Genomic DNA, 26,089 nt, shown 5'->3' with positions numbered 1-26,089 from the left:
CAGATGGGAGAAGTGTCGGTATGATAGCTAGCTAATAGGCTCGAGCTTTAAAAGGATAAAGGTGGATACCAAGGTGTCTAACATGCACAAAATTTCTGATTAAAACAAGCATATTCCAGGGGTAGGAATCGGAATTTGGGGAATCCGAATATTGTATTAATCTGAATTGGGGAATTGTATTGCGGCGTTAACATGACTCAATACTAATCAGAATATTGCCAAATTCCAATTAATATTGGATTATTGATGTCCTGATGCGTCTTTGCACTGTTATTAAACAACATAACCAAGTGCAAATTTAATTTCTATTATTTAGGACTAAATGTGTTCAAAGAATATGACTTGTCTGCAGTACAAGCGGGGTTAATTTGGAGAGATGAGTTGGTGTAAGTCCTTGTTTAGCCACCAGGTGGCGGCGAAAACTCACGTGATCATCACTCGCTCCAATCACATAGCGAGAGAGTCGTTGCTAAGGAAGTGATTCTCCTGACTACCAGGAGAGTAAACGATTAGTGTTTGTAAACTACAAGATTATCCCGTTTGTTTTAAATCAGGTCCATTTTCGCATCAGTTTGCTTGTTAATGAACGGACTTGGGTATGTGTGTGAATTGTGATTTCTTTCACGGCATGCTGACACGCTAACATTAGCGGATGACTGCTTAGCTGACTAGCTAGCAGACATAACTAGCCAGATTATATCAAGTTTAGAATAAATAGGTGACTATCCGTATTGCCTGACTAGCTGTTTGTATTAGCTGTTTCAGTCATTTTAGCCAAATAACAGACAGAAACCTTATCCATTAATGGTTTTATTCGCGCTGAGGTCGCTATTGAATATTACTTCCCACTAAAATAGTGCTTGTTCCCTTTAATGGCCGGGTTAAAATATATTTACACACGATTATAATATAAACCTTGTGTGGAAATGTTTCAGCTACTCGCCTTTGCTTCACATTGTCTAAAGAACCATGACAAAAACGAACATATAAAGCTCCCAGAGATATTATTAGATGGAACCGACATTGTTAGCTAAATATGGAGGAGACGTAGCTAGGTGTAACTTTCAGAAGCTCTGCCAGTAATGCCAGTTACAAAGATAAAAATCACAGCTTTATTTCAATGCCCTTGTTCTAATATGGATCATTTCTATGGTCAGAGCTCATTCACAGGGCCTTATTCACACGAACAATTAAAAAAACAAACAAAAAACAACAACTCTAAAACACATAATTGTTGTAGTTTTATGTAAGGATATGTTTACTTAACAGTTATGGAAGTAGTCTCCAGTGTCAGCACTTTGTATCAGTTCGAGGTAAAGCTGTAAAATAAAAATGATTTTTTTTGACATAGGACATTTTTAGTAGAGAGGATGTTGCGCTTTGTAGTTTCTATATAACAAACTGTCATTTCCCCTCCTGTTAACTTCAAGAGGAAGAGAGCCTCAGAACAGTGATAACAGGAGCATGTGAAAAGTGATAATGTTTCAAGAATGGTCCACCATGACTATAAAAGCGTTACAAAATACAACACATCATTTCTTTAATAAATAGCAAATAAATAAACGAATAAGCTGGTTGGCAAAGTGTTATGGTACATTAAAAAAATAAAATTAAAAAAACGAGACATGCTCTTATAGGAAATAATCAACTTTGTTGATTATTTTCTCACAACAGCATGCCCCAAATGTTTTAGTCCGTATTTATTGTTTACATTCATCATTCATTTTATAGAGTACGGCTGAAAAAGAAGGGCTTTGCATAATAAGTCAGTATAAGGTTCAGTCAGTATCTTAACATACATGGTGGTGTCTGATAAAATGGTAACTAAGTGTAGGTGACTGGTGTGTCCAGAAATACTTCTAATGCTGCAATCATGATAATTCCACAGAGCGAAGCACATCGTATGGCAGAGCTGCATATAATCGGCCAGATCATTGGGGCCAGTGGTTTCCCTCAGAGCAGCCTGTTCTGCAAGTGGGGCATTCACACAGGTGCTTTATCTTGTCATTTTGTAACATTGTAATGTATTTTGGGGACAATGAGGACAATCCTGATATTCATATCATTTATATCAGGAGGAGCATGGAGACTTCTGTCTGGTCTAAAGGAGGGACAGACACAAGTGGACATACCCCAGATAGGTGAAATGGCTTACTGGAGTCATCCTATCGATTTACATTACTCCACTAAAGGCCTTCAAGGTTTGTTAACATCCTGATTTTGTGAAATTAGCTGGTGTGTTGTCAGTCTGCCATCTGACTGGGTTTATAATTTTTTTTTCAGGTTGGCCAAAGCTGCATGTACAGGTCTGGCATCAGGACTCTTTTGGCAGGTGTCAGCTGTACGGTTACGGCTACTGCCATGTGCCCTCCAGCCCCGGACAGCACCGGCTGCAGTGTGTGACATGGAGGCCAGTAGGAACCTGGCAGGAACAGCTGGCCCAGATGTTTGTTGGCGGAGGCCCTCAGCTTCGCTCTCCTGACCTCATTTACAGTGGAGCAGACAGATACAGGCTTCATACAGAGGCTATGGGCACAGTAGAACTGGAGCTGTGCGTCATTCTGCGGCATTTTGAGCGCTATGGCGTAGAGAGCTGAGAGACTTGAGGCTGTGATATGCAGATAGCAACATCTAATGAGAGGTATTCAAATCATAACTTCATTAGCTAATCTACCGGGCAAGTAAAAGCTACTTCTGAAAAGATCATCTGTCATCCATGAACACTAATTTATCCACGTTGTAAAGCACTTTCTACTGACAGCTGGCCACACCTTGCCAGATGTGCAGTGCATCAGGTAGTGGGATTTGGAACGATTAGTGTGTGCTATGGTTCTATCATGGTGGTGCATCGGGTCACTGTGAAGTGCATTACTTTTAAATATAGCTACATATCAAATGAAATTTTGTGTTTTGTGCAAGTCTATGAACTACTATACCAAGTTAGTATAAACATTTTGCGAAAAGTAAGGAATATTATTTTTCTTTTCTGTCTGCATGGCAACTACAAACAAAAACGAATAGCCCGGATATGAAACGTGCTTGTTCTAGGCATCTGGGCTACTATTTTGTCCACCCTTGCATTTTATTTACACTTATATTGGAGTTACTTGTAGTGAATTTGTGACATTTTTTGTATTCAGAGAGGATGACAAGGTGTCAGCTGACCTCTGGCTTGTGAGACATCTATGGATGCAGTGATAATTAATATGACCTGTTTGTTTTTAAAAAAATCAATTTTGTACTAATTTTGTACACAATGTTAATGTATTTTCTGTTGAACGAATTAAACGTTTGATTACTTAATCCTTATTTTATATGTAGGGCCTACATTTTCAGTTTACATCTCAGGTGACATAAATCCTTCAAAAACATATTTAGACACCTAATTATGCGCACCCATTGGCCATATACTTGTGGTGGTCTAGCAGCTAAGGATCCCGTGCTCTCCCAGGCAGGCAACCCCAGCCACTGGAGATTGTACTCAGTGCCAGTCCCAAGCCTGGATAAAATGGGAAGGATGCGTCAAGAAGGTCATCTGGCGTAAAAAAACAACAACTGCCAAATCAAATATGCGGACCAATGATCCACTTTGGCAACCCCTAATAGGGAACAGCTGAAAGAACTGACATTGGCCTTATACTTTGACTAATATTGGCCTTATGTAATTTCACAATAAGTTAAACAAAAAGTTCTGATATGATTTGTTTTGTTTTAATGTTTTTTACATCACAAAAGCCTACTATTTTAGCAGGGGTGTGTGGACTTTGTATTTCCACTGTATGCTTTGGATCATTGTCATACTGAAAGGTGAAATTCCTTTTCATGTTTAGCTTACTAGCAGACACCTAAATGTTTTGCACTAAAATCGTCTGGTATTTGTAGCTGTTCATGACCTTGATAAAACCTGCAGTTCTGGCTGAAGAAAAGCAGTCCCAAAGCATGACGCTGCCACCACCATGCTTCGCTGTGGGTATGGTGTTCTTTTATTGATGTGTTTTTTTTGTGCCAAACATACCTTTTGGAATTATGGAACTATTATGCCTATTGGAATTGGTCTCATCAGACCATAACACATTTTGCGACATGGTTTGGGGTGATTTAGTTGGGTTTGGATGTTTTTTTTGTAAGAAAGGATTCAGTCTAGCCACCCTACCCCATAGCCCAGAAATGTGAAGTATATGAGAGATTGTTGTCACGTGCAGAGAGTAATCAGTACTTGTCAGATATTCCTGCAGCTCCTTTAATCTTGCTATTGGTCTCTTGGCAGCTTCCATGGTAAGTTTTTGTTTTGTCCTTTTGTAAATTGTGGAGGGACGTCCTGTTATTAGTAATGCCACTTTGGTGCTCCATTTTCTCCACTTGTTGATTATGGCCTTCATGGTGTTTCATGGTACATCTAATGTTTTGGAATTTTTTTGTACCTCTCTCCTGATTGATTCCTTTTGACAGTGAGACCCTGTATAGGCTTTGTTGTGAGCTCTTTGCAAACCATGGCTTCAGCAGTCAGATGAAACCAATTGAAGATGTCAAGAAAATCCTACAGAAACAGCTGGTCTTTATTTGGGGTTAATCAGAATAGTTTAATTGACGACAGCTTTATGATAATTACTTTTGAACATGAGATTGAATGTGGTTGGTTCATTCTGAACACAGCTACATGCCCAATTTTAAAAGGACGTACACATGTATGTAACAATGTAGAGTAACTTTTTATTTTTCCTGTTTTCCCTTTAAAAAAAATAAATAAATAAAATTGCTTAATTGTTGATAAATTGCTGTGGTATAAGAGGAATGAAACACTTTGGGATATGCTGTTATTGTAAAAGAATCAACTTTGTGTTGGTAACACTAACTTCCTTTCATCACACCACACTATCATTAATTAGTGTCCTATAATGGCACTCCCTATTGTGTTTTATTCTTTATACTCTAACCTCTATGGAGTGGCTAATGGTACTCACAAAACTGCTGGAGAAATCAGTAATGACTGATTCTTTCTACAGAAATCCACAGAATTGTCATCTACGATAATGTATACAGGTATGTGATAGTTTGTATCCCACCATGTTCTGTTGATGATAGATAATTAGTGTATGATCTAAAAGTCACCCCTTTGATCTGTTACAGATGTTTTTCTATGTTCATTTCCTGGGCGGAAATTTCTCTCTTTCTTTTAGCGTAAAGAAAGGCGGAAAAACAGTTGTGGTTTACCAAAGTTGTCTTGCATGGAACGTTGTGCTCTTACAAATCATTTTTGTCTACAGTGAGCTCTGACAAGCAAGGGCAGTTAGTAAGACAGAAAAAAGGAACAATGTCAGATTGAAGATGGAACATAACCAAGCGTTGGACACTTAAAATAGGAACCGCAGCAGCTTTTGCTGCATCAGCGTTCTCACCTTTCTCAAGGGTAGGCTCATGAAACTGCTTCTAGATTGTGGATGGTTGTCGCTTGGGGCATATTGGCATGGTGTCCTGTTTGCATCCCGGTTCCTTTCAGTTTTTTTGAACCAATGACTGATGAGGGGAAAAAAGAGCGAGAAGAGGAGGGAGGAGGGGAAGGACAGAGCTGATCTAAGCCCAGGGGTTTATGTTAGTGAGTGTGCAGTTGGTGTGGGGTTAGGTGTAAACTAGTTCATTTACTTTCCTTTACCCAGGAAGGGATTTACTTGAAATTGAAATAGCATCAGGGTTGCATCTGCCTTCTATAAACCTGGAAGCCCAATTTACAGATAAGTTCGTCAATTTGTTTTGTACTGTATACATCAGATTAAGTGTATCTTCTTGAATCATTTGATTTCTGAAAAGATTACTATAGAATTACTATAAACTTATACATATATGAAGTGAGCTAAAACTAAGAAAAAAATGGTTGATTTGCTGCATTTGAGGCCATCTGATTAACGGGTTAAATTCAATGGGGAAATTGCTTTGCAGTAAAGGAAGTTTTGTGTCCTTTATGTTAAGCTGTGCTGCTTCCTTTTCCTCTTTCACCCCTTAACTTGAGACTGAAGTGAGGCATATGAAACAAGGAAGCAACACCAAACGCTCCAATAAACTGTTTTATACACTTAAATATTAACATTTTGGACTCCTCGGAACTGTTGAAGTTGCCTCGTGTGCTGTAAGTAATATATTTTAAGAGAGTTCTGCTTCAATCTTGTATTTAGTTTATTGTGTGGCAGCATGCTGCATTCCTGAGAGACTTCATTTTGGGAGCCGTGTGTTTGTCCGATTCAGCAATGCTGCCTGCCAGTAAGACAGATATGGGCAGCAATTTCACAGTGGTGTAGTGAGTCTGATTCTGACCGGGGAGTTTTGAATTCAAGCGACCAGGCAATGGAAAACTTTTTTGGAATCCTCAAATGGAACAAGCATTAAAAGTGTGTGCGCCTTAAATCTATTTTCTCTCTTGAACTTCCTGGGATTTTTTCAGAGTGTAAAAAGACATCCCCGCGGCACCAGTGTGAACCATGAGGGCACAGAGTTTGCTGTTGGCACTACTGTGCCTGATGGGATGTGTGGGATACTGTGGAACCTTGTCAACCTGCAAACCCCTGAACCTGGAGCTGGTGAAAAGGAAGCGCATCGAGGCTATCCGTGGACAGATCCTCAGCAAACTACAGCTGGCCAAAGAGCCAGAAGACGACGACGAAGGAGAGGAAGATGAGGTGCCTGCAGAGGTCCTGTCTGTCTACAACAGTACTGTGGATTTGAGTGAGGAGCTGATGCAGAACACCAGGCATGTGGATTCTTTTGCTGCAGAGGAAGAGGCATACTATGCCAAGGAAGTTCATAAGTTTAACATGACTAGGAGTGAGTATTTCCAGGCTGCATGGTTATACCACCATTAGCACAAATACCTCATTAATGTTTCTGTCTACATGACAGAAAGGCACTATAGGAACAGATATACTTAAAATGATGACAATGATAACATGCCATACTTATTAAGGCTTCTTTATTCATTTTGAGGTTTCATACTGGTTAGTACAACCACAAACAGGAAGGAAGGGTGTTTAGTGGCTGCCAGGGGAGTGACTCAGATCCCTTTTTAAGAGACCTCTGGACAACTTGCATGTCCATCACTTAACTGTTATCTCTTAGAACCAGGCTACGATTGTTCATTATTTATACCCATAATAGACAGAAACATTATAAAACACACACTGACTTTCTTCTTTAAACAGAACATGCCAATGATTTCTTATCATTTGTTTGTTTTCTTATTAGTTACAATTATGATTTCTGGTTGAATCTATAGTATAAGTTGATCAGCTGGTCAGTTAGATTAAGTTAAAACCATACAGCAGTTTACTTTTGTTTTCTTTGTTTAGCAACAAGTGACATTGAAGACAGGAAGCTTCCATGCACTTGTTTGCAGTTATATATGATCTAGAATATCTCGCACCTCAAACTCATATATCAATCTCTACATTCTTAAAAATAATGCAGAACCCTTAAGGTTTCTTTGGTTGTCCCTTTGGGGAAACCCCTAACATTTCTATATAGAACAGAGTCTTCCTCTATCACAAAGGGTTCCAACTAGAACTATTTTAGGAGGCTGAGAACCTTTGATTATCCAAAGGAAACTTGAAAAGAACCTTCTTTGAAGAGTGTCCAAGTTATATCCAAGTATAGCAAGTTTTAATAATTTGGTGCATGTACCACACACCCGGGATAATTAAAAAGGGCTCTACTTGAAACCCTTTCTGACAGGGAAACACAGTTATTGGGCTCTACATAGGATATTTAAGGGTTCTCCCAGAAGGACAACCAAAGAACCCTTAAGATTAAACATTTTCTAAGAGTGCATGAAAGAAAACATTTGGTAGTTAGCATTATGAACGGCCAGTTATATATTTACAATAAGCCACTGTGTTAAGCCAGTGGTCATAAATGTTACTGCTGGTACATTTACATCTCCTACAAATAAATGTGGATGTACAACAGGGTGGTGTGATGCAGCCTAATGAACGTTATTGTAACCACCCTGAAGTTGATTATTTTCCAATAATAGAACAATGAAACCAGAGGTGTTTTATTTCTCTTATACCGCAGCAGTCTGCCAGGATTTATGATTATTTATTGAAGAATAATGTTTACAGTCCCGTCTAAAACTATTGGAATGGCAAGGCCAATTCATTTGTTTGGGCTATACACTAAAGACATTTGGGTTTGAGATTAAAAGATGGATATGAGATGAGAGTTTACGATTTCAGCTTTTAGTTCTTGGTATTTACATGTAGATGTGTTAAACAACATAAAACATTGACTGTTTTATGTCAGCTCACCCAATTTTTAGGTGAGCAAAAGTATAGGAACACATAAGTCTTGAAGTAAATTAAAGTCAATAACACTTAATATTTGGTTGCATGACCTTGTGGAGGTTATTGGTGATGTCACTGACTGTTGTTTTTGGGTTATTCTACACAGCTCTCACAATGTTTCTGTCATGAACCGTTGTTTTCCTTGGCCGACCCATTCGGTATCAGTTGCTCGGTACACCAGTGGTTTCATTCTTTTTCAGGAGATCCCAAATTGTTGTATTGGCTATACCCAATGTTTGTGTAATGCCTCTGATTTCCCCTCTTATATCAGCTTCAAAATGGCTTGTTTTTCCTCCCATAGACATCTCTCTGATCTTCATTTTGGCTTATTCTTTTTAACAAATGTCTTCACAGGTGAAACTGAAGGCTAAAACCAGGACTAGATGCTCAGAGCAATTTAATGTTTACACAGTTAATCTAAAAGAACACACCTGGGTAACAAGAAACACATGTTCATGTCAGGCACATGTTCCAATAATTATGCTCACCTACAAATTGGGTGGTCTGATACAAAATATGCTATGTTCTATGTCATTTAACACATCCACATATAAATACCACAAAATAAAAGCTGAAATTGTAAACTCTCTTCACATTAATATTTTGATCTCAAACTGAAATGTCTTCAGTCTACAGCAAAAAAAACAAACAGACAAAAATTTTTACTGGCCTTACTGTTCCAATAGTTTCGGAGGGGACTGTACATTTACTGTTGATAGTTACACTTAATGTTGTGGAATGTCCATGAAACAAGGTAGATCCTGTTTTCACTTACGTTATAGCGGTTATACACAGTCATTCCCTTACCAGCCTCTTTTTTCTGTGTTGAAGTTAGTAAGGCCAAAGTGCAACAAGTGATATTACTAAGAAACTGCAAAGCGGAAAGTCCTCAAAATTACAGCTTTACCTCTGTTACAGAACACAAACACTGCAGACTCCTTCCATAAATGCTTAATAAACATCTCCTCACAGAAAACTTCACCATATCAACAACTACACGTTTATGTGGATTGTCCACCATACAAGTCACTCTGCAAATTGTTACTACAGCAAAACATATTACAGCAGGTACTATTGTCCGAACTGCTGTTATAGAACATTAATCAACACCTTTTGATCTATCATATCCAAGAATTCAACAGCGCTGTGGTATAACGTAAATAATAGACCAAATATGGGAGTTGTATTGTTACTGTAATTTACTCTTCAGTCACAAGTACTGTCACAGAGTTTTACAGACCTGTTGGTTATTTTTATCAGGACCCTTAACCACGCTACTTGTAGTTTTTGACTTCCTCAGGAAAATTTCTCAATAATACTGAGCTAGCGGAACAATAATTCTTATAATAGATGAACATCGGTAGGTATTTTTAGTCATTTGCATGGTTGTTCACACCGTAGCAGAAACCATAGCTCATCGTAGAGCTGAAAACAGCTATTCAACTATATAAAGTTTGTTTTTTATGTTTAACTTAGTGCATCCTACCGCATGCTTTTTAAATAGTCTACTTAAAACATACATTATTGCATAATGCTTTTTTTTTTTTTTACAAAACATTTACTAGAGTATCTTTGTATCAGAGCACCTCAGCTTCAGTTCAAACGATCACTTTATCACTTTCCGTATTTCTCACCCCATTTCACTGCTTTAAAAGTAAAGTGTGATGGTGTAATATGGCAAGAATTCTTTTAATTAAGCAAGTTCATTTAGGCTCTTGATCTGGGGCATAATGGGGAGGCTAGTTTTATGATGTGTAATTTAGACCATTAGACTAGGTTTGGTGTGCCTGGGTGTTGGTTTTCTGAACTCACAACACTGGAAAACCTCAGACAGCGTCAACCACTGCACACTTTCCTCTACTTACTTCCTCAACTTTCATGCAGTCCTTTGCCTCTTCTATCATTACGTTTTTCTATAGTGAACCTATAGTGAAATGTTGTGCAGTCACAGATTTATTTGAAGGGGAAAGATTGGTGTGTTGCTCTGTGGTGGTACAGTGTGGTTTAATGTGGACCATTTTCTCAGAGCCTTGGCCAGGGTGTAATTACTGTCAGATAGAGGGATAATTTTGCGTGACACTGGCAGAGGTGGTGAGCACTAGGCTTGCTGCCAAACCTTCAACCTTCCCCACCAACTTTGGACTATTTCTAAAGTTCTGTCTGCATTTCTGAAAATAAAGTCACTTGTAGAAATAATTCTTGCTCTTTTGTCTTAATATTTCACTGATGTGGATTTTGACTGAGACTACATATCTAGTTCTACCCTTTTACTATAAAAAGGTGTTGAGGGGAAAAACTAGATCTTTTTCACTATAGATTTCAGTTTTATTTCCTCTATGCACATTGTCTCTCACTGCTCTCTTTGTCTGCTTGTCTACATGGATCGTAGACAAAAAACAAACAAACAGCTGAAGTGAAATAATTCTGAAACAATTTTATTGCCATTTTGGCCTTCTTCATTCATGCAATATAATATCTTCTTTCAGAAACACAGTTCAGCAGGGTGTTTGGTGCCAGGGGCGTTAGCTGGACTGTTAATCGTCCGGGGCTGAGCCCAGATTCTTGTCCATGAAAAAACCTTTTAAAACTTACTTCTAAATAGACTGTTTGCATACAGTTTTTTCTCTGCATCTGAGGGCTAATTGCTTTAAAATGTGAAAATTGGACAAAAAGTTAACAAAAAGTAGCCTATTTGTTATAAAACTTGCCTCAGATCTGATCACTGTTTGCAGGACTACCAAACCAATAAAATATTAAACTTATCTAACATGATACTAGGTTAGTTTCAGAGGATGTTAGTGTTTCAATTTGAAAATAAAAATAAAAAAAAAAAATTAAAAATTAATCGGTGTATATCTGTTTTTCACCTTACACTAATTGACTGTGTGAGCTCGCATTTGGATTGAGAACTGTCAGCCAATAAGACACGAGTATTTCCACTTATGTTCCTGTAAACCCTGCCTGATTGGTCTCGCCTCACTGAAGATAAAATACAACATTCTGTTCACTGAAGATACAAAATTACAACACCATCTTCTTTGACTGACGTTCAGTGCTGTAATGACAAACTGCTCCAAGTGGTCAAGGCTAAAGAAAAAATCTTTGGGGCTACAGCCCTGAATGCCGAGGCCAGGTTACACCCCTGTTTGGTACCATTGTGTAACGAATACCAAGAAAGAAGTGAAATAGAGGTTGAGTCTCATTAACAAATTGTGATCAGATTATATTAATAATATTTTCAATTTATATAGCATCCTGCTCACTCTTAATGGTAGTTTATCATATCCAAGAGGTGATAGTGTTATTACTACAGAAACTACTCATTTCTGTAGTAATAGCTCATTCACAAGAACTTGTATGGCAGACAATCTACATGATCTAAGGGTAATAATAAATGGATAAAAAATATATTGTAATTTAACAAAGAAAAAACAGATGGTGACGTTTTCTGTATGGAGATGTTTATTTAATAGTTTTGGAAGGAGTCTACAGTATCAATACTTTGATTAGAAGTAAACACATTAATTTTTTTTTGTCTTTTATAGTTATGAATAAAATGGTGATGCTGTTTGACGTCAGTGCAATGAAAGGAGTTTTGGGCTCAAACCGTATTGTTTCCCAGGCTGAGCTCCGTCTTCTCATCAGGGACCCTACAATAGCTCCTGGCAATCAGCAGAGGTTAGAGCTTTACGAAGGGGACGGGGAAAAGGCTCAGTACCTGAATTCACAATTTATCACCAGTGAGTTCAACAGCAAATGGATATCCTTTGACGTGACACAGACTGTGAAAAACTGGCTGCAAAATCCTGGTAAGTTTATTCAATCTTTCACAGAATCAGTTCATATCTCAGTTCTACACGAGCAAGAATGTAATGAAGTTTAAGTTGTTATTTTTAAAGTATACCATGCATTGGTGATTAATTGTGCTGTGTCAACCACAGAGAAGGAAAAAGCATTAGAGGTGAAGTTACATTGTGGGTGTGGGGAGAAAGAAAAAAAGATGCCTTTCCACATTTCAGGTTTGTAATATGAAGAGCAAATTCATCCCAGTGATATTGAGTATATGTTTTTAGTTTTTTTTTAAATCCTGTATTGATTGATGCACATTCAGGCATATACAGTGAGAGAGGAGACAAAGAAGCTCTACTAGCCAAAATGACAAAGCCATACATTCTGGTAATGTCACTTCCTGCAGACCGTGTCCATGGGGTCAGCTCGCGGAGGAAACGGCAAGCTACAGGAGATGCAGATTGTTCTGAGTTGAGCACTTTTAAAGTATTTATATTACTCAATAAAAAATCTAAATAAATATTTCATTTCTTGTATTGTTTTTTTTATAATGTGCTCTCTATCTCTCTCTCCATTTCTCTCCATTTCAGCATCCTCACTGTCTCTTCCTTGTGTTTTATCCAGGCAGTCAGATATTTGCTGTGTGAGAAGACTTTATATAGACTTCCGTAAAGACCTAGGTTGGAAATGGATACACCAACCCTCTGGCTATTATGCAAACTACTGTATCGGCTCCTGTTCGTTTGTCTGGAACACGGAAAATAAGTACTCACAGGTAACATGCATAGCTGAACAAATGTGAGATATTTTATCTCTTAAAAAGTAGACATATGTACCATAATGCAAGAAATTAGAACACTGTCAGACTGTTGCTGTGGTATAAGAGGAATAAAACACATCCAAATGTGTGCTTCAGGTTTTCAGGTCATTTCAGAACATAGATGTGATACCAATAATCATACACAATAGATGTGATTACTTTAAAAAGGCTATATGTAAGAAATAAAACACAATGGGGCATGACGTTGTAGTGGGAAAGAAATCAAAATCTTGGGGTGATACCAATAGCTAAATTTCATCCCGTGTCTATGTCTGCATGTACACTGAGGTGACGGCAACAATCATTTCAAATTTTAGTCCCAGTTTAAGTCTACTTTTCCCAGCTAGGCTGGCCATTTTTCTTGCAAGTGAGCATACCATAATCTCAGAGTGTATGTTATTTCACCAGAGAGTCAATTCCTCTAATTATAACCATTCAGTATAGGTTGGTGAATCTTATTTGAAGCCATTTCTGTTTTGACTGCCACAAGGAATATCTAAAGCAGACATTTCTGTTTGCTGTTTTGCAATTTATGTGGGCCGGCCCTGAGAACAACAAAAATGTTTTTTTTTGTGGTTTTCTATCTAGTAATTCTTTACAGTATCTGTATAGTCACTTCTTTCCAGATTTAGTACGAATAGTGCACTACTATTTTCTGAAACAAACATAAGAATTGTGCATTTCACCAAACCCTGCTCTAGTTCTATCAATAAGATCATGCATGGAACGGTTTACAAAAAATATATAAATTGCATTTATATAAACAGGTGATGGCGCTGTATAAACATCACAATCCTGGAGCATCAGCCCAACCCTGCTGTGTGCCGCAGGTCCTGGAACCTTTACCCATCCTGTACTATGTGGGGAGGCAACATAAGGCCAGTATAATAACATTATGCACTACTGCTCAGCAGGGAAATCTTCACTTACTTGTAAAGAAATGTACATTAATCTGTTTGGTACAATTTTGGATCTTCCACAGGTAGAACAGCTGTCAAATATGATCGTCAAGACTTGCAAATGTAGCTGAATGACGTGTGGTCTTCGGAGTCTCTTGCTGAGAGGAAAGAGGACTAAAATGTATTGAGAGGAAGAAGAAGGGTGTGAATGGAGGGACAGTTCATACAGTTATTGTCTTTGGATATTTTGTGTTTTCAGTTTTTTCTTAGTGAAGGTTACACTTACATTCCTCATTCTTATACCTATTGATGATAAAATGAATATTAAAAAATATTCTTTATGGTCAATAAATAATATAATATTATGATGGGACTTTAAGGGATAAAATCCCTTCTAAATTTCCCTGGTACATTACAGACTTTCATTGTTAAATGTGGCAAACAGACGTGCCTTGTTGAACTTTACCAGTTGGTTGTGTTTTTTCATGTGGCCTTATAAAGTATGTGTTGGGCTGTAATGGAATATCGGTACGTATTTAGGATAAAACAAGGAAATATTTGTATTCACTCCATTATAGTTTTTTGAAAAGGCAGTATTCAGAATACAGTTATATTAATTATTTTGTTTAATAGATATGTAATGCATGTGCACATTTTTTTAATTTGCACATGGTTAGTCAGAATTTAGCATACTTAAATTTCTTAACCAGCCTTATTTATTAACCATTATAACATTGACCATTTGCAGGAATGATGGAGCTCATACACACACTAAATATTAGCTAATGAAAGGCTGATAAAGGCAGTAAATAATAATATTGTCTGTTTGCCCCCAAATGTGAAAAAGAAAACTTTTTATTCTTTCCAACTGAGATACTGGGGCAACACAGACATTTTGACAGTTGGTGTCTGATCACAAAGTGAATTGGTTAGATTTATGTCCATTTCACCATGGCATGTAGCTAGGCAACAACTTGACCAAAGTGTGGCAATTACTGTGTGAGGAAATCACCCTTAGCTAGCAAGTTTCTAGGCTGTATTACACAGACTGCACAGACTCCTCACCCAGCATATTTTTTGCAGAAAGAAAGCCAAGACAAAATAATAAAAAAAAAACATTGCCACTGTTTCTGGAAATGTATGATTAATTATTTAATTTCATTAAAACATGATCTTGGCAGCTACAGAGCATTTTTAAACCAGCCCATAGTGTAAGAGTGGCAACTCTGCCAACCCTGTTATTATCTGCCCTATCTGCTGCTTCGGTTAAATGAAAATATTCATATAGCAAGCATAGGGGCAGTGTGATTCTTGGCACATTGACCACTATTAATGCCTGTTACAATTCCCATTTTTGACCACAATAAGACTATGGAGCTAAGTGGGGGCAGTGAGCACCTTCCCCATGATTGTGCAACATCTAGAAAGGCAACCAAATTGATAGTACACTTATATCTGTCAAATTGAAACATTAAAACAATTGTTGGTAATTAGTAATTCAATGTAATTAAAAATGCATGGACTGTGAATGAGGAAAATGAACATTTATTGAAAAGTTGATGTATATTGTGACTTTATGGATGAACTGCCAGTCTCTCTGATAATACATAATGCAATTTCTAATACTTCCACATATCTTGGTGTTCATCAGGATTGAAAAGCACTGTAAATGCATGCTTGATTGTTGCTTTATCAGCTCTGTAATTAGCTATAACTATGGCAGTCTTACCAAACAAGTCCTCGGGGAACCCTAAACAGCCCACATTTCTTTCTTTCCCAGCTTCTGGCACAGCTGTATTCAGTGTTCATAACTGTGTGGTGGACTAGGAAAGTCTTCACATGGTCAAATTTTGCCATTTTGTATTTTATATAGTTCTGAAAACATCAGACTTTTCTGAACTGAAATTGGTGTCTTATTTGTCAGTATATCCATTACAAGTAGCATTTTAAAGGTGACTTGCAGACCGTTTGATCACAAAGTGAATTGATCAGGCGTATGCTTCACTACAGCACATACAGTGTGCAGCTATCCAACAACTTGATCAAAGCCTGACATTCATTGTGTGAGAAAATGCAAACTCAGCTAGCAAGGTTTTAGACATCTTTATACTGAGTATCTTAGTTAAACTGGCTCCTCATGGTCTCTGCAGACAGATCCCAAGGCAAGGTTAGAACGTAGCCTAAATATAATTCCATGGTGTTTTTGTGAAAATTTTTTTTTACATTTTCTTCATTTTTGCCTGTTTACCAAAATTTGGGTTTTCCCAGACTGACACACAATTGCTTAGTTTAGCTAGGGGTTGTGGGATTTTATTCTAACCAAGTAAGAACACACCTAATTTCAGTTGTCTATGCAATTGGTCTTGTCAAACAGCTGATGAGATGCATCCAGTGTGGATCCTGCTGGGTTGTAAATCTGCAGCCTCATCATTAGATAAGATTTAGTGCATTGGGAGCTTGGAGAGGTGAAATGTCAGCCATTAGGAATCTCTGAAGATCAGTGTAGGGAAACACTTGATAGCATTTCTGGCTTTGCTTTATATGTAGGAATTTTAGATTTTAAGGAGTACATGTTAAGCTTTATGTCTGACTTATCTTGAAATTTTGTTCTATTGTTTATTGTTGAAACCTTCTGCTTGGGACAGTGCTCTCTGACATTTTTTGTAAACAAAAAAACTATAGCATATGAAATGTGAATATTAGTAAAGCATTAAGCAAACCCATATTTAAGGCTATTGTTATCATCTGCCTATTGTTATCCACTGTTAAATGTACAGTAGTGTTAAATGTACAAGTGTACAATATTCCACAAGCCCATCTCTACATGTGTTCCAGGTGTTCAGGAAACAAGATATCCTGTCAACAAGTTTTATTGTGATTATAGACTCAGCAAACATACAAAGCACAGCGGGATCCTGTTGACACATCAGTCATCTGCAGGACCATAATATACTGTACAGCTTAGATGTTATATTTGTGTTGTTTTACAGCTTTTAGTGCTGATCTCAAGACAAATGTTTAATATGTAAATGCCAAGAGATGCTGAAATGTATGTAACAGCAATATAGTCACACACAAGCCCGAGTGTATTAAAACAAAAACAAAATCTGACCAACCCTAAAATCATGTTCTGTTTTGTTCAAAAATAAATATATCTAAATCAACATAATGCAATGGTAAAAGCAAAAAGCATCTATTAGGCCACTTTGGTAACAATTGCAAAGTGTCCAAACCTTGTGCAACTAAACTGATCTACTGTCGATGCAACATTGAAAGATGCACGAAAACTAAGTGTGCTTTCACACTCCGTTTCACAGAATGTGCAATGTGCATATTGTAAGCATGACAACACTTTTACTAATCCTAGCTAGTATCAGCTAACTTGCTAGCCTAGCTTGCTCTAGAAATATAGACTGTAAGAACATGCTGGAACAGTCAGCATTTTACTAATATATAATTCATTCATTCATTCATTCATTCATCTTCAGTATCCACTTTATCCTGGTCAGGGTCAAGCTGGATCCAGAGCCTTGGTATCACTGGGCATAGACACAAGGCCCTAAATAGAAAGCCAGTTCATCACGGGGTACCGTGCACACACCCTTGCACACAGCCTGGCCTTTTAATGTAGCCTATCTGCCTTCCAACATGTTTTTGAGAGGTTGGAGGAAACAAGAAAACACAGACAGTAACCTGAGCTCAAGCTCATACCGGGGACCATGGAGCTGTGAGGTGGCAACAGTACCAGCTCTACCACCATGCCACCCTAATGTGTAATTAATTTCAAAGTTTTACCTGTATTTATTTATTTATTTATTTATTTAAACCTGAAGCAAACAGCATATTAGTGAGACTAAATAATACTCATATACATCATACACTTTATTTCTTAACAGGTTTTCCCACAGTATTTCTGTAACTACCAGCAAGGCTAGAAAAAGACTTAAGTAGTGCCTTTCGAAGTGCTTAAACAGAGGCTTGGTCAACCTTCAGATCTTGATGTTTTCCATGTAACACAGGAGCAAACTCCCTCATAAAGAACACAACTTTTGTTCTGAATGTTCTACAGTAGGCTAAACAAGATGATAGACAATGTGAATAGTTGAGCCATTTTTACATCATCATTTGATACTGATGTCAAAGAAGAAATGCCCTTACTTTTCTTTTCTTTGTTTTTTTTTGCAATCAATACCATTTTGTTTCTCATGGAATATAGAGTTCCACAAGGTATAACGGTGTGATGCTGCCCTCTAGTGCACATTTAATGTTGAGGAACATTCACAAAATAAGGTTCTTCCTGTTATCACTATACTTAATTTATAGCAACTATAAACATGCCCCTACCGGCCTTAAGGTTAAGACGAAATTGCAGCTTGTCATGATACAGACTAACCACAAAATGCAAACTCTTCTGTTCTGAAGACTTTCCCATGGAGGAAAATAAAGTTACAGCTTTTCCCACATTTTATTTTTTACAAAGTGCTGCTCTTAAATTTTGCTGCTCTTAAAGTTATTTAAGAACCTTTCAAAGACGTTTACCTACTCTGAAACGGACACCAAACCATGCCATGTCAGTGAGTAACAGAAACCATAAGGTGCAGTGAAAGTGAGATTTTGTTATTAATTCAGGACTGTAGTTTAATTATCAGTGCTTTTTGTGCACCATAAAAATTAATTCATAAATAATTATATATAGGCTAATATTTAAACTAACACACACACACACACCTTTGTTAATGTAAGGTTTTAGTCTAAAGTTTATATTTATAACACTTTTGTTTGTGGATTTTATTTTAAATAAATGAAAAAATGGTATTCTAAGTTTGGATAATCGTTGGGGTGCAGCCCTACAATTATTTCAAATGATTGTATTCAACTGAGGATTTGAACAGAAGAAATAGCCAGAATGGCCCACTGCCTCATCAGATTTTTATTAAATAATTTAATTCATTCATACACAAAACAGTGAAAACCTTCATATTTCGGCTGATGAAAGGGAAACCGGGCCTACTCTAATTCCTATGATTAATGATAACGTGTACAGTAAACAGCCATGATGTTGCTAAGTTTTATCATTACATTGAAAAATGACTTTGTTTTAGCATTGTACCATGCATTCCTCAATTCCTCGATTTTCATAATCGATTATTATACATTTTTATCAATTAGTTGTTGCAGCTCTAATTGTATGATTAGGTGTTGTATAAGTAGGTAGTCAACCTCTGACAAACAATTATAATGATTCTCCTAATAGATTTAAAAGAAGTCTAAGCTCAAACAATTGGTGTGATTTGTACGTTTCTTCTGAAAGAATATTTTGTACTAATTTCATTGGTAAGACATTTCCTCACAATTTAAAAATCAGTACAAATTTAGGACTATACAGCCTATAGCAAACTATGTTTGGATTGATAGAGTTGTGTTGAATTGATAGACCTGAAGTGTATTAGGCCATAAGTAGGCTTACTGAAATGGCAAAAGAACAAGCCTCTTGATTGATAGCCATGACCACTTTCTGCAATCATTCAAATTCTTTTGAGTGACTGGCATTTTAGTTTTTTTCTCAAGCCCCCGACCACCCTGTTTTACCCAGAACCACCCACTGTTCAATTTCTGCCTTGCCACTGTTTTTAAGTGATAACTCAGGCCCTAAAATCTGTTTATTTGGAGTCTTAGATTATGTGAAGAATAGTCCCTGTGATCTGTGATCTATGAATGAGATTTCCCTGTGATTTGCTGTGACACTACTGTCAGAGCTGCTGTTATACAAAATTTGCATCTTCTGATCAAGCTGATTCAGGAATTCAACAGCACCGTCCATCCATCCATCCATCCATCCATCTTCTATACCACTTATCCTTTTCAGGGTCACGGGGAACCTGGAGCCTATCCCAGGGAGCATTGGGCACAAGGCAGGGTACACCCTGGACAGGGTGCCAATCCATCGCAGGGCACAATCACATACACACTCACACAACCATTCATACACTACGGACACTTTAGACATGCCAATCAGCCTACCATGCATGTCTTTGGGCTGGGGGAGGAAACCGGAATACCTGGAGGAAACCCCCGCAGCACGGGGAGAACATGCAAACTCCCAACAGCACTGTAGTATCAAATATTACAAAATATTATAATCACCCAGTCAGTTTTTTCTTGTTTATAATATACTACTTAAATTTGCTAAAATAAGCTTGACCTTCCTGGCAATGGCAGATTTGTGGCAAATATTGCAATCACACCTTCTATAAAACTATAGTGTAACAATTATCTGTTGTCAGATTATTATTGCTTTTATGGAATAGTTTTCTGAAGAGGTAAAAATGACTCAGACAACCAGGTGGCCAAAACTGTACAGCGTGAACCCAGCTTAAGACGCATAACTAATAACAGTACATCAACACATTTTATTATTAAACATATAATTGTAGAAAAAATATTTCATGGCAGAACCGATACTATTATTATTTCAAGCAAGATTAACAAAAATGAGATTGCATTATCCAGTAGAAATTAATCAGAAGTTTTAATGCATTTTATTCTGCTTACATCATTTATACTCTATTTTCCCCTCTACCATTCCTGCACCGCTTTGTCCCAAACCAACTGTCCATGTGGCTCCTTGGCTCCATCTGGCAACAATGCCAGGTACACCGGAGTTTCCGCTCCTTCCTCTGGGCTTTTGGGGGCATCTGGACCAGCCATGTCTGTTCTAACCCAGCCTGGGCAACAGGCATTGAGGAGGATGCCATCACCGGGTCTGGTTTCATTAAGAACCCGTGCCTGGATCCTTGAAAGAACAGTCACACCTATCTAAAAGAATCAGAACAAACAGTCACTTTTTACCCTGTTCTGCACTAACTGTTTCAGACCTACATTACAAGCCCTTCAGGTTTGCATACCTTTGTTTTGAATGATCATGGCATTTTTTGAAAAACAATTCACGCATAGATTCAGGTTCAGTAGAGGATCGGCGAACGATATAGGTCACTAAGGGCGACCTATTAGTACATTCGTTAAGTCTGAATCAGAGCAAATTTTTTGGTTTGTATGCACACAGCACATAATTAAACAAACCAAAATGCAAAATACATTGTCTGACGGGTGTGGGGGGCTGAAAACGTAGTTGTAAAACTTAGTCCAAAGATCCAAATCACATGGTATTTCTGCAGTTCTGCAGCTCTGTTCTTTGGTTCGGTTTATGCCTCCCAGCTTAGTTTATAACTCGCATCTGCAAAAATTTTTGCCTGCAACCCAAAATACACAGTATGTTTGGTTCCGTTCCTGCAGTTGGGTTGATTCAGTGTTGAATTGCTTTCCCACTGTAATTAAGCCATGCTACGACTCAAAACCGCGATCTAACAGACAATTGTTTTGGATTGTATTTGAATGTAGTTGCTGTGTTCTCTCCTGCCTAAAGCACTGCACAGTGTGAGAAAACACACCAAGCCTCTATTCAGACAGACTAAATGCTGTATATGTGAATGCATGCTAAAAAATTACTGTAGACTATAATAACCAATATTTGTCCATAAACAAGTCTATTGTTGAGGGACTGACTACTAATGAGTCTGCACACACCGGTTACGTCATCTTAGAATGATCCATATAACAAAAAAACAAAAAACATGACCCCGTAGAATATATAAACCATTAATATTATTTAAGGCAGTATTCACTTAAATTAATATTAACTGAATTTAAGAATTATATCAAATAATTAGACAATATTAGATGGCTTGAATTGATTCTTTACACAATCATTTGGATTTCTTTCTTTCTTTATAATAGTTAGATGAGAGTATCAACATTGTCAAAATAATTAAGCTTGTGAACAGTACCTTGGTGGCACCATAAGCAGTGCTTGGCCAACCCTGAGCCTCATGAGCTCTACTTTGTGCAGCAGTAACAAACTCCCCCATCAGTAAGCAGAGCTCCTCCTCTGACATGTCTGTTCTTCTCAACCTGACACAAACAACATATGATCAAAATTTGTTTAAAATGAAAGGCATACTAGACAGTCATTGCAGACACAAGAATATATGAAAAATATGGTTCCATATATATATATATATAAAAGGGGCCATAATCATGAAAGTGGCATAATCAATATTTTTAAAACTCATTTCCAAGGTACTCTGCAGTACTCTGCAGAGGTTTTCCCCAAAAGTGGGGAGGTTCTGACCTAGTGGGTGGACCTCAGCTGGTTCAGTCTTGTGACAGGGTGGGCCAGGAAAATGGGCAGAATGGGCAAACGCTCACACGATGTTCATAATGTGATTAAGGTGTTTACATGTCTGTAATGCATGTCCATAATACGATTAAAACAGGAGTATTCCACCTGTCTTAATTCGATTAGATCTTAATTAGATTATGACCATAATTAGATTAAGGTTGCTGTTTACATTGTAGTTTCTTAATCAAATTATGGTGTTAATTAAATTAAGAGTGGATTATTGTTGTCCATGTAAACGCAGTCACTGATAAATCATGCACAATATGACCAAGGATGAACTAACAAAAACATGAGGATCTAACAAAGCTGAAAAAGAGTTAGATGAGTTGAGGTTGTATACTTTGCCTGGAGTTCTGGGCTACATTGATCCAGAGACTGTTTGCTGAAGAAGCTGGACACATTGACTACACGAGCGTTAGTTTTCAGCAGGGGGAAAAGCGCGCGACACACCCACAGTGTTCCCCAAAAATTGGTGCGCATGGTGACGTCAACCTGTTCCTCAAAAGACTCTGGGGCATTCACTAATAAACAGAGACAGGAAATTATGTTTTTTTTTTTGCTGGTAAACTATTGTGCACGCGAATTGAAGTAAATTTACACATGCATTTAATGTGCGCGTGTGAATCAACCTTTGTAAGCGATTCCAGCGTTGTTGACGAGCACATCCAGGCCTCCGTATTTCTCCTTCAGAAACTTCCCGAGCGCCAGACTACTGCTTTTGTCGCAGATGTCGAGTTGATGGAAGAGGACATTTTTGAAGCCCTCGGCTTTCATCAGCTCTAGTGTCTTCTTTCCCAGCGCTTCATTGCGAGCGGTGAGAAGAACGTCTCCACTGTAACCAGCTTTACAAAGTCCTTTCACTATGGCCAGTCCGATGCCTTTGTTGGAACCGGTGACAACAGCGACCTTTGTAGACATGTTTTGCTCCGGTGCAACAATTAACCTATACAAAGGAGCCAGTAGTCAGTAGCATAAAGTAGTTGTGTCCCAAATGACACACTGTGTACTCAACCGTGTAGTGTATGACTTTTACAAGGTTATTTGTTCCTTCAGCATCGGAGTCTGAAAGCCCCGCCCCCTCGGCACGTATTCTATGCTGCGACAGATGAGTGCATGAACATCGTCCAACATTCCACACTTCCGGTTTTTTCGGTTTATTAAGTGCATCAATCGGGTATATAAAGTGTACTTTTTCTGTTTGGAATTTTCAGTGTGAACACACTGACTATATGTCGTCCAGGAAGTCAACTCTTTGAATCGGATCCTATAGGTTGAGAGCCGACTCACATGCACTGCAGCTAGAAAGTTTGTAAAACCTGTAAAATGTTCTGTATTTCTGCATAAATTTGACCTGCAATGTGATCAGATATTTATCTAAGTCTTAAAACTAGATCAAGAAAAACCCAATAAAACAAATGATGCAAAAACACTATCGTTTTTACATTTATTTATTGAGCAAAATGATCAAATATTAGGCCTAAATATCGTTGACAAAAAATGTATGTGAACCCTTGCCTTCAGTAACATTAGTAAAACAGTAATTACAAACATTATAATAACAAGATATAGTAGTTGTGTAAAACTGTTATTGACCTTTATTACAGCTCTGATCACTCTCTGAGTCTGAGTGGCACTGATATGTTTATGTTTGAGATGTCAGTCATATTCATTACACTTTCACTGATTGGCAGTTGGATATGAGGTTCTCAAAATCATCATATGGAGAAGCTGTGCATCCAGGCAGAACAAGCCAAGAGTGCACTGAACAGTAAAATGTTGGGATATTTCTTTTCTGTTCAAAATCCTCTTGTTCTCCTTGACTCCCAGGGAAGCCATAGGTCTCAGCCAGACCCAAAATTTTAAAGGCTGCTACCCAATGAACGTTAATCTTTGCTCCAGTTAAAATTCAGTGTACTTGAATTTGCACTGTCGCGGAAAACATTTAACATTTTGTGAGATACTTGATCAATTGCTTCATTAAAATATTGAATTTTTACCAAGAGTGATGAATAACATAGACACAGAGTCACTCTTAATATAGGAACATTTCATTGCCGCATTTTAATGAAATTTTAGGAGAGGCCAGGCTTCCCATGTAGTCTTAAAGCAATTGTGCGGTTATTGTGCGAGTCCCTGGCACCAACAACCATGCAACAGTGAAAGTCACTGAGATTAACCAACACACACACCTTTATTTTAATGTTTGATGTGAAAATTGTGTCTACATGATTTATGTACATGTGCACTGTGCTGCATGGATTTCCATTACCTTTAGGAATCAATAAAATGTCACTATGGCTTATTTCCTTTAGAAACCAATTAAAAGACACACACTGTCGTTTAGGGAACCAGTGAAGGTTGTCCTTTAATCAGTTTTGTTTAGTAACAGGTATATACCTTTGGGAATGGTTAGTTGTTTCTGCAATTAAATTGAATCACATTGAGCATGTGGTGACATTATTAGAGTCAAGAGATTTCAACTAGAAATACACTGCAGCCAAGCACTTCTCTTCTCTTCGCTTTTCTTTTACACATCTTCACTGAAACATAAGGGAAGTCTCAAAGCGGATAATATGCATGATGTTATCAGGATATTTTAGTGAAATATAATAATTTTTTTCTTTTTGTAATTAGACCAAGAATCTTTCTGCAATGTGTTGCCATTACTGACATTTCTCTAACTTCATATAAAAATGTTTTCAAGTTTATTATGTACATTTATTTAGTTGTCATTTTATCAAAGCAATAAGAAAATATTTATAAAACAATTTATTCACCAAAGTGATTCCTTAATACTCTCACTTGTGCTTGATTTAAATGGTAAATCAATGCTCCCATGTTGATATGTCTCTGTTTTGTTACCATGTGTGTTTTTGTTTTGGTTTATGTCCTGTCTCCACCAATGTCATGTTATTGATTTTGTCCTAATCATTCTCAGTTGTTTCTTGTTTCTCTGATTAATCTGTGTATTTGAATCCCTCCTGAGTCTTTGTTCCCTGCGCAGTATGGTTTCAGTGTTTCACCACCTGAGCATTATAGAGCGTTTGTTTCCGTGATTGTCTCCATTTTGTCTTGAGCTTTTTTTTTTTTTTTTTTTGGTTAATGATTATGGATTACCCTTGTTATTTCTGTTTGTACAGTGCCTGTTTTTGGACTTTGATTTTCGATCTCATTTTATATTTGTCTGCCTGCCTCTCTTAGATAAAGCCTTTTACTGCACTTGCATTCCTCTGCATGCCCGTTTCCTGAATAAGTTAAAAAAGATTCTGGAAATTAATTTCAAAGCAGCACTTGTAGACAAAACAAAATCCACCTTCACCTATACAGTATACACTATACAGTATATACAACTATACAGTACAGCTTGTATATAATTTCCAGTAAAAACTTTTAGAGCTTCAAAATGTTTAATAAATTAGGAACCATTATCACATATTGAAATGCATGACTAGCAAATGTTTCAACCTTTTTCTGATCAAATTATTACAGAAGTAATATTCTTTCCTAAAATTTGTAATATTAATGCATTACGACATTACAATTACAAATTTGTGTAATTGCGGGGTGCACGGTGGCTTAGTGGTTAGCACGTTTGCCTCACACCTCCAGGGTCAGTGGTTCGATTCCCACCGTGGCCCTGTGTGTGCGCGGAGTTTGCATGTTCTCCCTGTGCTGCGGGGGTTTCCTCCGGGTACTCCGGTTTCCTTCCCCAGTCCCAAGACATGCATGGTAGGCTGATTGGCATGTCCAAAGTGTCCGTAGTGTATGAATGGGTGTTGAAATGTGTATGTGAGTGTGCCCTGCGATGGACTGGCACCCTGTCCAGGGTGTACCCCGCCTTGTGCCCGATGCTCCCTGGGATAGGCTCCAGGTTTCCCTGTTACCCTGAAGGAAGGATAAGCGGTATAGAATATGGAAGATAGATAGTTTTTAATCATGTGTGTTTTATACACAAATCCCAAAATTATTTAAGTGGTGCTATTAGGCACATCGATAAAATAGTTTCCTCACTGGA

The 26,089-nt window shown here is 37.7% G+C and overlaps 3 protein-coding genes across 7 annotated transcripts; 2 read left to right on the top strand and 1 right to left on the bottom strand.

Moving 5' to 3' along the window:
• Positions 1–3,309, top strand: b9d2 (B9 domain containing 2). 2 transcript variants are annotated; one of them, XM_053649596.1, is made up of 5 exons: positions 1–596; positions 1,889–1,991; positions 2,076–2,201; positions 2,284–2,641; positions 3,141–3,309. In XM_053649596.1, the coding sequence occupies exons 2-4, from the start codon at positions 1,904–1,906 to the stop codon at positions 2,595–2,597; spliced, it is 528 nt and encodes a 175-aa protein (XP_053505571.1). In that variant the 5' UTR covers positions 1–596; positions 1,889–1,903; the 3' UTR covers positions 2,598–2,641; positions 3,141–3,309. The 2 variants fall into 2 exon arrangements, with proteins under 2 accessions (XP_053505571.1, XP_053505570.1); XM_053649595.1 differs by having other exon boundaries at positions 2,284–3,309.
• Positions 3,310–5,147: 1,838 nt separating this feature from the next.
• Positions 5,148–16,558, top strand: tgfb1b (transforming growth factor, beta 1b). Of its 4 annotated transcripts, none has more exons than XM_053649162.1 (8): positions 5,148–5,407; positions 6,434–6,813; positions 11,873–12,136; positions 12,269–12,346; positions 12,439–12,586; positions 12,741–12,891; positions 13,704–13,814; positions 13,919–16,558. In XM_053649162.1, the coding sequence occupies exons 2-8, from the start codon at positions 6,471–6,473 to the stop codon at positions 13,964–13,966; spliced, it is 1,143 nt and encodes a 380-aa protein (XP_053505137.1). In that variant the 5' UTR covers positions 5,148–5,407; positions 6,434–6,470; the 3' UTR covers positions 13,967–16,558. The 4 variants fall into 4 exon arrangements, with proteins under 4 accessions (XP_053505137.1, XP_053505138.1, XP_053505136.1 ...); XM_053649161.1 differs by lacking the exon at positions 5,148–5,407 and adding an exon at positions 5,459–5,733; XM_053649160.1 differs by lacking the exon at positions 5,148–5,407 and adding an exon at positions 5,459–6,121.
• Positions 16,559–20,230: 3,672 nt separating this feature from the next.
• On the bottom strand, positions 20,231–23,116 carry cbr1l (carbonyl reductase 1-like). Its single transcript, XM_053649524.1, has 4 exons — positions 22,704–23,116; positions 22,415–22,595; positions 21,680–21,803; positions 20,231–20,651 (listed from the first exon to the last, which is right to left on the bottom strand). The coding sequence occupies exons 1-4, from the start codon at positions 22,990–22,992 to the stop codon at positions 20,412–20,414; spliced, it is 834 nt and encodes a 277-aa protein (XP_053505499.1). The 5' UTR covers positions 22,993–23,116; the 3' UTR covers positions 20,231–20,411.
• Between the last annotated feature and the right edge of the window lie 2,973 nt (positions 23,117–26,089).

This window comes from Ictalurus furcatus, chromosome 18, assembly GCF_023375685.1.
Source record: "Ictalurus furcatus strain D&B chromosome 18, Billie_1.0, whole genome shotgun sequence".
In the NCBI taxonomy this organism is placed as follows: domain Eukaryota; kingdom Metazoa; phylum Chordata; class Actinopteri; order Siluriformes; family Ictaluridae; genus Ictalurus; species Ictalurus furcatus.
Note: the sequence above shows the minus strand (reverse complement) of the source record. Positions and strands in the feature narration are given on the sequence as shown.